At 33.1% G+C, this 12,939-nt stretch overlaps 1 protein-coding gene across 3 annotated transcripts in view; it reads left to right on the top strand.

Annotated features, from left to right (window-relative positions):
- Positions 1 to 12,939, top strand: part of PUS7L (pseudouridine synthase 7 like) — a 31,153-nt gene that overhangs the window by 1,636 nt on the left and 16,578 nt on the right. For all 3 annotated transcript variants that reach the window (XM_077170622.1, XM_077170621.1, XM_077170620.1), the window contains exons 2-4: positions 3,267 to 4,189; positions 7,401 to 7,560; positions 9,198 to 9,390. In XM_077170622.1, coding sequence (XP_077026737.1) covers positions 3,277 to 4,189; positions 7,401 to 7,560; positions 9,198 to 9,390 — 1,266 coding nt within the window. In that variant the 5' untranslated portion in view covers positions 3,267 to 3,276. The remainder of the gene's footprint in view (positions 1 to 3,266; positions 4,190 to 7,400; positions 7,561 to 9,197; positions 9,391 to 12,939) is intronic.

Below are 12,939 nucleotides of genomic sequence, written 5' to 3'. Positions count from 1 at the left end.
CTCATTTTTATCTCTTGAGTCCTTTTGAGGCCACACTTAGATGGTCACCTTTTGCATTATGCCTTTTCTGATTATCACAGGCAAAAGTGATTATTTCTTTCTTCCTCTTCATTCTTAAAGCTCTTATTTTATATTTGTCATTTTGTTCATTTCAGCAGTCAATGGATTGCATGCCTATTATGTGCTTGGCAATGTTTTAACTTTGGGATAATCAGTGATAAATGAGACAAGAATCCTGCTTATGGAGCTAACAGTAGTTGGAGGGAGATAGACAATAAATATTGAAGAAAACATTTGAAATATTATGCAGAAAATAAAATAGGGTTCTGTGAAAAAGAATCTAAAGATTCCTTTAGATACTGATTAGGGAAGACCTCTTTGAGGATATAATTTCAAAAGATGTAGCTATATGGCCAGGGAAGGAATAATTTAAGCAGCAGGAACAGTTAGTACAAGGCCGTTGTAGCTGGAGTGTAATGGGTAATGGAGAAAGGGTACAAAATGATTTTGGAGAATCAACAGAATCTAGAATCAGAAGTCTTTGGAAACCAATGTAAGAAATTTGGATTTATAGTTAGAGGGTTGTAAATAGGTTGTGAGATGATTTAATTTATCTTTTAAAAGAGTTCTGGGGGCTCTATGGAGAGTGAACTATATTGACCCATGGAAGCAGAGATTAGAGGCCTTCTGAAGTCTAAGAATTTCAGGTATGGAAGTACTAAAGTAGGGGTGATGAAAAGACAGTGGGTTGATCAAAGAGCTAGATTCTTAAAGTTGATGTTTTGGGGGATGATTGGTGATGAGAAAGTGGGGGGTGTTACTGAGGGGATGTACAACTGAGATGAAGTGGCAGTGGAAGATCTAGGACTGAGGGATCCTGGTGTTAAATGGAAGATCCAGGTAGATGAGCGTCGAAGTCATGTTGGATGGGAAGGTATGAGTCGGGTGTTAAGTCATCAGTGAATGAAGAAGAGTCCTCAAACTATCAGAGTGAAGGTGACAGCATTTGGTAAAACCCAGTGGCATGAACTTTAAAGGAACTGGGATTTTTAAAGGTAGAGGAGGAGAAAAGTGGTTTGGAAGGAGTGATGGGAAACAGAAAATATTTACAATCTCCAGGTCCTAAGGTAGTAGTGTGTGAAAGGGAAAATAGCCTTCATTTGGGAGGATACAGAACTAGTCTGAAGAAATAGCCAGGTTTCACTTAGGGCAAGAAATTGAAGGGAATGTGCAGGAAATTAAATATACCTTTATATGTTCCCTAGGAAATAGTGTGTAAAGAATTTGTTGTGATTTCTACACAACACAGTAGAAGAGATTGAGAAGGGGGCAGAAGGGAGGGGTGTTGCTTATTTGATTCAGATGAGTGGAATATGTGTAGAAATACGGATGAAAATCCAGATAATAACAAATTGCCTGGAAAGTATGGGGTTCTGCTGGTAACTAAATGATGTGGACCCTTGAGCAACTGATTTTTTTTTTGATTTTTTTTTTTTATTAATTAACGGAAAAAAAAAAGAAATTAACCCAACATTTAGAAATCATACCATTCTACATATGCAATCAGTAATTCTTAACATCATCACATAGATGCATGATCATCGTTTCTTAGTACATTTGCATCAGTTTAGAGGAACTAGCAACACAACAGAAAAAGATATAGAATGTTAATATAGAGAAAAGAAATAAAAGTAATAATAATAGTAAAAAAAAAAAAAAAACCTATAGCTCAGATGCAGCTTCATTCAGTGTTTTAACATGATTACTTTACACTTAGGTATTATTGTGCTGCCCATTTTTGAGTTTTTGTATCTAGTCCTGTTGCACAGTCTGTATCCCTTCAGCTCCAATTACCCATTATCTTACCCTGTTTCTAACTCCTGCTAGACTCTGTTACCAATGACATATTCCAGGTTTATTCTCGAATGTCGGTTCACATCAGTGGGACCATACAGTATTTGTCCTTTAGTTTTTGGCTGGACTCACTCAGCATAATGTTCTCTAGGTCCATCCATGTTATTACATGCTTCATAAGTTTATCTTGTCTTAAAGCTGCATAATATTCCATCGTATGTATATACCACAGTTTGTTTAGCCATTCTTCTGTTGATGGACATTTTGGCTGTTTCCGAGCAACTGATTTTTCCACGACTACATGTCATAAGATAGCTGTGAGTTGTGTAAAGAGTGAGTGATGGCTGCCTCAGAGGCCATTGTTTTGTCTACTGCTCCAAGAAAGCTCTCTAATGGTAATGATATTGTAGTTGGAAATATCCTCTGGGTCGTCCTCAAAAGTTTGTGCCTGTCCCAGTGAGGGCTTTAGAGAAGGCTTATGGTCCAGGACTGAATTAAGCCTACCTGAAAGCATAATGAAATTGTGAGTTGATATTTAGAACTGCATTTGCTTATCAATTTAAGCTTTTTCTTCCTGTCCTTTCCTTGTCTCTTCTCCAAATCCCCATCCCCAGTTTAGAAAAATATAGCCTCAAATTCTCTGGAATTAGAAATTTTAGGTTCTAGGGATAGAGTTTAGAGAAATCATTGTAAACACTCTTATCATCTAGTTTCTTCTTTGGGGACCTATAAATAGTATTATTAAGGTAAACCTGAAATTGACCCATTTTAAGCCTGGATGATGGGTGGAAATATGCAGTGGATTTAAAAACAAGCTACAAATCACCAACTATACCAGAAAAATAATTTTCCTATTTATTCATCTTGGTATAGGAGAGTCAAAGTGCACATCATAAATTAGTTATGTAAATTAAGGGGACTCAAAATTAAATAAAGATTTTTAAATGTTATAAGAAAAGAGATAAGATATTCATATGTTATTTGTAAAAACATTTGTATCTTTATATTTCCTTGAAATAAAACATTTGAAAATGTTCAGTAGCAGGTCATTACTATTGCAAAGTAGTTTCTAATAACTTTGTACATATATTTTGAGAATGTATATAGTTTTGATAGCTAGTCAAATGGTATTTAAGTTAGTGTTTAATATTAGAATCTAAGAAATGCTGATATCTGTATCTATAGATTTTTTCCTTGTTCACCTTAATTTTAAATTAGTTCATGTAATTTACTGTAAAACACAGACTATACAGTGATTATGTTTTGTTTGGAATGCCAGAAAATAAAGAGCAAAAAAAAAAAAAAAAAAAGATTGAATTAAGAAGATTAAATAAATCCTGCAATCTTATTCCTTTTTTGTTATTCACAACTTTTCTCTCTGGTAACTGCCTGCCTCTCTGTTTCTTTTGCAGACATTTACGAATGGAAGAGGATGCAGATTATAGAAGCAGATTTAGTTCTTTGTGTTACATTAATGATCATGTTGGATTTTGTGGTACTATAAAAGGCTCACCAAGTGACTTTGTGGTTATTGAGATTAATGAGCAGGGACAATTAGTTGATAAGGCCATTGATGAACCTATTTGCAAGATTAGTAAAATTCTACCTGAGCCAAGTAATCTTGGCAAAAACATAAAACTAGATCTTCAAAATTGTTCTTGTGAAGATGAAAGTAACCAAGAACTTAATACTTTGGCTAGATGCTCCAGTAGTGACCAAAATCATCAGTCTGGTACAGAAAATGAAGAGACTGTCGAAGGGCCTTCCAAATGTGAAAAAGAAAAAGCTGATATATTAGGTTCCTTGTTAGATGAAGAAACTAATGAATTATTGAATCAGTTTGCTTGTAAAATAAAAGAAAAATGGAATTCTGAAAATGAGCTAATTAAATCATCATCTCCTGAATTCTCACTAGGCAAAATCCTTGAGAAGAACCAAAGGGCCGTTTTACATAGTGCTGTTAGGCAGAAGTTTCCTTTCTTAATAACTGTAGGAAGAAATAGTGAAATTGTTATAAAACCGAATCTTGAATATAAAGAACTCTGTCATCTGGTATCTGAAGAAGAAGCATGTGACTTTTTTAAATATTTAGATGCAAAGAAAGAGAATTCCAAATTTACCTTTAAACCTGATATGAATAAAGACCACAGAAAAGCTGTCCACCATTTCGTTAACAAAAGGTTTGGAAACCTTGTGGAAACTAAATCCTTTTCTGAACTGAATTACAATGCTGATAATTCAAATGTAGTGATAACAGTAAGATTTCGGGAAAAAGTACACAGGCAAAGGAAAAGATCTCTTCTTGAATGCGAGGAAAGAAAAGTTACATATACAGGTAATTCAATAAATCATCATTTTCTTGGATAAGCTTAATTAAATTTAAAGTTGTGTGAAAGTTGTGTAATTTCAAATGAGTTGGATAGACTTTGCCAGAGGGATATTTGAAGAAATATCTGTTATTTGCTGGGAGAAAAAGCCTTTCAAATTGTACTAAATGTAAAATAGTCTTAACTGATGATAGTCTGCTTAACACAGGCAATTATAGTTAACATAGTCACAACTGTATAAAGTTGGAGCAGTTATTTTGTTTTTCATAACCTTTATTGAGGTAAATCTTAATTTCATATTTTTAAAGTCATCTTAATTAAAATTAAACATTTGGAGATAAACAGAATATGTATGCTATGATTGGAAAAGGAAGACAATGCCTTGTAACCCAAAACAAATTTCCCTACCCAAAATAAGCCATGGACCTGAACATTTTTACAGAGAGCACCTACCTTCCTTTGGCTCTGCCAGATATAAAAATGGAAAGAATACTAGCATGGGCAAGTTACTTAATAATTCTTTACTTTGAGGTTGTACTTTAAAAATGGGCTGGTAATAATGCCTAATTCACAATAATATTTTAAGGATTACATAAAATAATGATTGAAAATTGTTAGCACATAATAGATACTGAAAACTTAACTTCTTGTTCTCTTTTAGAAATTTCTGTCTGGTTATGTGACTTGCATTTTCTATGTGTAAACTCCTAGTATATGGCATGACACATTAGGTATGCAAGAAATGGTAACAAATAAGAAAGCTGCTTTGAGGGATTAAACAAAACATTTCAGGAAGGGAAGTGCTGATATGTGATTTAAGTAGTTCTAGGAATTCTTATATTTCTATACAATTTAAAATTCTAACAGTATACAATTTTAAATTCTAACAGTGTTAATTTGGATTAATGATCAAAAAATTGTGGAAACTTTTTATTAGATTACTTTTGCTAAGAGTTTGGCTGGCTGGAGGGATGTGTTAAACGGACAAATTGATGTCCACTAGAGGGCAGCATGAAGGTACTGAGATACCTGGTTGTCCAAGAATAGAGAAAACAACAAAAGATACATTTTGCCTATCCCGGATTTTGCAAAAGGCAACCTTTTGTGAGAATAAAACAACCTTCTGTGAGAATAACATCGTGGACCCCTGAAATGATATGATCAACAAATCTTATGGATATTAAGATATTTTATATTTTTATCTTTCTCATTGCTTTGCCCATTTGGTCACATCTTCCAAAATAATTTTACTTAAACTCTATCCTTAATCATGACAATAGCTGAAATATTTGAGGTTATACTTTCTCTATGTTCTAAATATAGATTTTTATTTCATTTAATATTCAGACAACTTATATAAACACTTGCCTTGGAATCAGAGGTTTATACTCAAATCCATTTGGTAGAGGTATACCGAAAGTATAAAGAAAAATTGTGATTCAGTACACAGAATTAATTTGTATGAGTCTCTCTTTCCTCCACTTGTTTTAAAAGTTCTTTCTAAATAACAGGAGTTATAATACATTTATTTTATCAGTGTCCGGATAGAAAACTTGGAGAATCCTACAAAGCTTTTATGATAGCACAAAGAGCAATGATCTTAGTGGTAAAAAGTTTTAGGAAATAATGGAAAGTGCTTGAATATCCTTCAGAAATTATATTTATTTACACTTAATTCTTAAACGTGTAAGTAAAAAGTAAGAGTATGTTTTTCTTATAAAAATTAAAACATTGAGAATATACAACATTGCAGGCTTTTAAAATTGTCATATAAATGATATACAATATGCATGATTTTGAAACTTGCCATCATCATACATTTTTAGAGATTATTTTATATCAGAACATACAGATCTCCATTCTTTTTAATTACTTCATGTTATTCTAAAGTATGGACATTACAGATTTTTGTTTAGTCCTTTCATATATATATATATATATATATATATATATATATATATATATATATATATATATATATATATATGACAATAGCTGAAATATTTGAGGTTATACCTCAAATATTATATTTGAGGTATATATATATATATATATATATATGTAATAGAAGAATATGAAATGCAGGCATCTTTCTTCCTGCTGGGTCACAGAATATGTTTATGTTTAATGTTCATTTTCTTAACATACTCTTCAGAGAGGCCCTTATAGCTCCTGCTGATGGTTATAGTAGTTGAGCAAAATATATATTCAGGAAAAAAAAAATTTTTAATTTTCTTTTCACAATTGTAGGGGAGAGGACTGTACTTTGAAATATTTCATAAGTAAATATGGTGAATTGAGGATTGGGATATTTGTCGTTGTCAAGGCCGGCAGGTTATATAAACTAACACATTTGGGTTTCTGTTGTTGTTTTTGTTACTGCTATTGTACTTGTTTTTCTCCCCACCTCCACAATTCTGTCCTCAACCCCTTATATAATAGGCATTTATTTAAGCATCTACCATGAAGCATGTACTGTTTTAAATACTGCATAGCTAGCCTGGAGCTCCAGGTCTGTGGGTTGGACAAACATAAAAAGATACATTATAATACAAGGTATCATACTAGCAATAATCACTAATTCTGGAGGCACAGAGGATTAAGTAATCAACTCCTTGTGGAGTTCATTTATTTATTCATTTAGTTCAACAAATATTTGAATAGTTACTGTGTGCTAGGCTGAGGATATAATGGTCAATTAAACAAAGATGATCCCTGCTTTGGGGTAAGAAGTAAAAAGTGCCACTTTTGAGTAAGAAGTGCCGCTACCATTGGGTCTAGAAGAATGAATAGAAATATAGCAAGTAATAATTGGAGTGAGCACCTGTTTCAGACAGAAAAGCTAAAAGGGGTGAAGGTACAAGGCTATGGAAAAATCTAGTCCATCCAGACATTGTGAGACGTTTTCTCTGTAAACGCATGACTGTAAGTATCACATGTGGAAGCTGAAAGGTAGATTGGGGCCAGATAGTGAAGGCATTTGAATGCCCAATTAAGGAATTTGGATTTTTTTATAAGCCTTCAATGAACCAACTTGCACTGCATAACAATCTGAAAATTTCGAAGCTGATTTTCTATTTTGATTTTAAAATACCTTATACTTTATTTAAAATAATGATTTCTTTATACTAATCTGTCTGATGAGAATGTAATTGACATATGATAGCTGCTATGTTTTTTGTTTTTCTTTTTTGTAATCCAGGATTATTTCTGTTTCAGCTTTTACCCTACAAAAGGAAAATCTGGAAATGTATGAGGCAGTTGAATTTTTAGCAATTAAACTTGGTGTGATTCCTTCGGACTTTAGTTATGCAGGCCTTAAAGACAAGAAAGCCATCACCTATCAAACAATGGTTGTTAGAAAAGTGACTCCAGAGAGGTAATAAAGCATTGCTTTACAAGATAGAACTTCAGTTTCTTATTGCATCTAATAGATATAAGATTATGAAATCAGAATAATACTGAACGCAAATTAACCTATTATCAATATTAATTCATTGATTACTGGCTTACTAAGCAGCACATTCTGCATTCATAATATAGTTAGCTCCTAAATAGAGTTGTGTCAAATTTACAAAGAAAATGTAGGCAGTCTCAGGATAGAAACTTTGACAAGCAATAAATTTTAAATTATCTAAGTTGTTTTTGAATCCCCTGAATTATATTCTAATATGCACTTATATTCAGGAGAGTATCTTACAAATCTTTTTTCTAATCACTATAATACTTTGATGTCTTTATCTTGGTTATCTTGGTTCCTTACAATTTGAAGTAAATCCTTATTAAGAAGAATATAAAGTATTCAAATTTAGCCTACTTTCAACTCAAATGCTAAAATATTTATTTTTAAAGCAAATAATATTGTTTTATGAAAATTTATATTGTGCAATATTTCAAAACCATAGTTTTTAATAGTTCATGATATAGACTACTTTAACATTCTCTTCTTTTTGGATATGGACATTCTTCCCGATTTTTCACTATGAATAATACTGTGATTAATATTCTATTCTTGTACTTAAATCTGTGCCTTGTGGATAATTTCCTAAAGAAAAACTTCAAAATTCAGCCTAATTTGAGATAATATTGATGTATTAATCCTCTGTCATTAGTTTAAATATCCACTCTTTGCAAGTGAAAACTACTAAGTTCTTTGAAACTCTTATATGAGGGACAAAAAAGTGTATATGGTTTTGTCTGTGTGTTCAAGAATTTCGGTATAGGTAAGAGAGAAGTCCTTTAGATGTTAAAGGGTATTTAAGACAAAAGTTAGTTTTTAATGACCAAGGACAATAAATGCTATTAGTTGCTAGAAGGACAGGGTACTTTCATTTAGCCTATGGGTATGGGATTTTAATTACCTTTGAGTAATAGGAGAATTTTAACTGATGCACAAAACCCATAGGTATATTTAGAGGGGCATTAAGCTAAACTGTCTGCCTAAACTGTCTGCCTACAGGAACAGTAAGGAAATAATGGATGTAAAGAAAAATTAACATCGGATCTTATAGGATCTTAAATGCTATGCTAAGATCATAGCATTGGAATCTATTTTGTAGATGTTGGGGAAGAATTGAAGTTTGAGTGAGAAAGTGTTCAGAGCAAAATTTTCATAAAATCTTCTGGAACTGGTGGTTTTCTGTAGTTATATTAGGAGAAGAGGAAAGGAGCAAACTCTGGAAATAGGAAGAGCAGGAGAACAGTTAGGAGGTTCTATCACATGAACTAAGAAGTTAGAAGGTGTACATTGTTAGAGTGATGGCATTAGCAAAGTATGTTTAGGTATTAGGAAAGTATGTTCAGATTCTTAAACTAACTCTGGATCTATAACCCTGTAATAATGGGTTTTTCATGTACATTTGTTGAAATAACAAATTAATTTGTAAACATTTCAAAAGAAAATTTTGTATTAGTATTCTCATAGATGGTTGCCTGGTAACTATCATTTAAAACCCATATTGAAGTTATTTTTACAATGTAAGATTTAACTGAGTCTATATATTTTATTGTTTGTAGGTTGAAAAATATTGGAAAAGAAGTCAAAAAAAGAAGAATGAATGTGTTTAATATTCGTCCTGTAGATGATTCCCTTAGACTTGGTCAGCTCAAAGGAAATCACTTTGATATTGTCATCAGAAATTTAAAAAAACAAATAAATGATTCTGCAAATCTGAAGGAAAGGATCTCAGAGGCAATACAAAATGTTAAGGTAAGAAAATTCAGTTTCAAAATAGAATATTATTGGAAAATCTTCATAATCCCTCTCTCTACCTTGAGACAGAAGAGAGCTTTTTCTGTTTCTTTTGTATGTTTTCCTTTTGTTTTAAAGGAAAATAACGTTTCCTTTAAAAACGTTAATTGAAGCCATTTGGCTTATTTTTAATTTTCTTCTTAATGCATTTTTATATTAAAACAAAAGAGTGTGGGCGGGCCGCGGTGGCTCAGCGGGCAGGAGTGCTTGCCTGCCGTGCCGGAGGACCCCGGTTCGATTCCCGGCCCCAGCCCATGTAAAAAACAAACAAACAAACAAAATATAATAAAAACAAGAAAATGCTTCCCTTTCTTCCATCCTTCCTTCCTTCTCTGTCTTTCCTTCCCTTCCTCCCTCTCTCTTTAAAAAAAAAAAAAAAAAAAAAAAAAAAGAGTGATGTAATTTTTTAAAATACAGTGTATGGGGCTCCCTGAGAGATTAAAAAAAGAAACAAAACTGTCTTTATAACATGAGATTTTCTTTTGACATCTACCATATAGTATAGAATTTTAAGCATAAGGATTTATTTTGGGAATTTTTTTCAGTAATTCCTTTCCAAAACCCTTGGTAAATAATTAAATTACTTTTCATAATTATAACAGTCTCTTTTCTTTTCAATCTATTTTTGAAATTTTTTCACTGTATACAAATGATAAGTCATATACATTTCATTATGTCTTACAGTAAAAAATTATTTAAGTTCTAAAATGACATTTGCCAGATATCTAAATAGCACACAAAACCCTAGCCTTTTTGTCAGATCATCTAGTCCAGGGATCAAAAACTTTCTATTAAAGGGCCAAATAATAATTTTTTTTTTTTTTGCTTTGCTTGCATAAGGGCTGTCATAACTACTCAGCTGCCATTGTAGCATGGAAGCAACACTAGATAATACATAAATGAATGAGTATCAATCTATTCCTATAGTACCTAGAATAGGACCTAAGGCACAGTTGGTGCTCAGTAATGATTATTGACTGAATAAATGTATACTCACCTCATAAAGTGAGTACGGAATACTTTTCTTTCAAGAAATCATCTGGTGATTTGAAAGCTATAGAGGTTTTAATGTTTGACCATGTGATTGTAAAAATATTGTGACTGACACTTCCTTTATCCAGTGTATGGACAGATGAGTGAGTAAGAAAAAAAAAGACAAAAAAATGAATCAATTATAGTGGGGAATGGGGGATATGGAATGTTTGAGGTGTCTTTTTTACTTTTATTTCTTTTTTTTGGAGTAATAAAAATGTTAAAAAGATTGATTATGATGAATGCACAGCTATATGATTGTGAACCACTGATTATAAACTTAGAATGATTATATGGTGTGTGAATGTATAATATAGCTCAAAATTGCATTTAAAAAAGCCATTTGGCCCTGGTGTTGTCTTCATAAGAAGGTATTTAACAACTGACTATGTCTTTAATAATCACAATAGAAACTTACAATTTTCTATTTCTTTTGCATATTGTGGCACTTTTAAAACACAGTCTCAAAATTCACCTCCCTTCAAGAGGTAAGATTCTTGCTCAATGAATCCAAATAGGATAACCCTAAATAGATCCAAACTGTTGAATGCAAAGATAAAGAGAGAGCCGAAACTATAAGCAAGAAGCAACATGTCACATACAAGGGAGCCTCAAGAGATTGAGTGCCAATTTTCATCAGAAACCATGGAGGCAAGAAGGCAATGGGATGTCATATCTAAAGTGCTGAAAACAAAAATTTGCCCACCAAGAGTTTTATATCTGGTGAAACTATCCTTCAAAAATGAGGGAGGGATTAAGATATTCCCAGATAAACAAAAGCTGAGGGAGTTCATCACCACTAAACCAGCCCTACAAGAAATGCTAAAGGAAGTTCTGTAGGTTGAGAGGCAAGAACCCTATACAATTGACTGAAACCTCATGAAGAAATAAAGAACTCTGGTAAAGAAAAATATGGGTAAATATAAATACCACTATTGTATTTTCTATTTGTAACTCCACTTTCTATTGTGCGCAGGATATAAAAGACAAATGCATAAAATGTAATAATAAATCAATGGTTTTGGACTCATAATGTATAAGTATATAATTTGTCACAAGAACTTCATAATAGTAGGGGGATGGAATGCATAGGGACATAGGTTTTGTGTGCTATTGAAGTTAAGTTACTATCAAAGCAAACGAAATTGTTATAGATTTAGGATATTAAACTTAAGTCCCATGATTACCAAGAAAATATCAGACAATATGCAAACTCATAGAGACAGAAAATAGAGTGCAGTTTACCAGAGGTGGGGGTGGCGGGTGAGGACAGGGGCAATGGAGGAGTTCATACAAAATGAGTGTAGAGTTTCTGTTAGGAGTGAAGGGAAAGTGATAGTAATGGATGGTGGTGAGATTACTGCAACATTGTGAATGTAATTAATTCCACTAAATAGTATGCTTGGGAGGGATTGGGATGGGAAGATTTATGTCGTGTACGTGTTTCCACAGTTTTAAAAAAAAAAAGAATAATAAACTAAAGAGGTCATGGTAATGAAATGCAATACATTATATGGGATAGGATCCAAGAATGGAGGAGAAAGACTCAAAAGGACTTTGTTGGAGCATAACAAAAAATTAGAAAGTAGAATGTAAGCTTTGCATCTGATAAATTTCTTGAACTTTACAACTGCACTTAAGGCGATTACATAAGTGAATATCCTTGTTTGTAGGAAATGTACATGGAAGTATTATATGTTCAAGTGTGTCCAAACTGCTCTCAAATATTCAGAAAATAAATAGCTAGATAGTTAGACAAAGGTGACAAAAAATGTTAAAATTGGTGGTTCTGAGGGTATGGGAATATATTGGAGTTCTCTGTATGGGGTTAGTATTATTTTTTCAACTATCCCATAAGTTTTAAATTATTTCAAAATAATTTTTTTAAAAAAGTAGTTACAGGACGGTGAGATGGTGGCTCAATGGAAGAATTCTCACCTGCCATTCTGGAGACCCGGGTTCAATTCCCCGTGCCTGCCCATGCAAAAAAAAGAAAGAAAGAAAAGAAAAAGTTGTTACAGCAACTAAAAAAAGAGGTGAAGTCTTTGTCCCCTCCCCTTCAACCTAAGCACTGTGACTGCATCACTAATCCAGTTCAGCTGAATTCACACCATTGTGTGAGTCCCAGCTTTAAGAAAGTAGCAGTTTGCACTTCCTCTCTCAGCATTGCTTACTCTTGGTAACCAGCCATTACACTGTAAGGAAGCCCAAGGAGCTGACAGAACAAACTTGCCAGTCACGTGAATGACCCATTTTGGAAGTGAATCTTCCAGCACTGGTCAGGCCATATTAACTGATGCTGCGTGGAGTAAAGACAAACTGTCCCTATTGGATTCTGCTTAAAGTTTAGAGTTTTTTTATTTTTTTATTTTTACATGGGCAGGCACCGGGTATCGAACCCGGGTCCTCTGGCATGGCAGACAAGCGTTCTTGCCTGCTGAGCCACCGTGGCCCACCCAAAGTTTAGAGTCTTGA

This window comes from Tamandua tetradactyla, chromosome 7 (genome assembly GCF_023851605.1).
Source record: "Tamandua tetradactyla isolate mTamTet1 chromosome 7, mTamTet1.pri, whole genome shotgun sequence".
NCBI lineage: Eukaryota > Metazoa > Chordata > Mammalia > Pilosa > Myrmecophagidae > Tamandua > Tamandua tetradactyla.
This window is presented reverse-complemented; position numbering and strand designations above follow the sequence as displayed.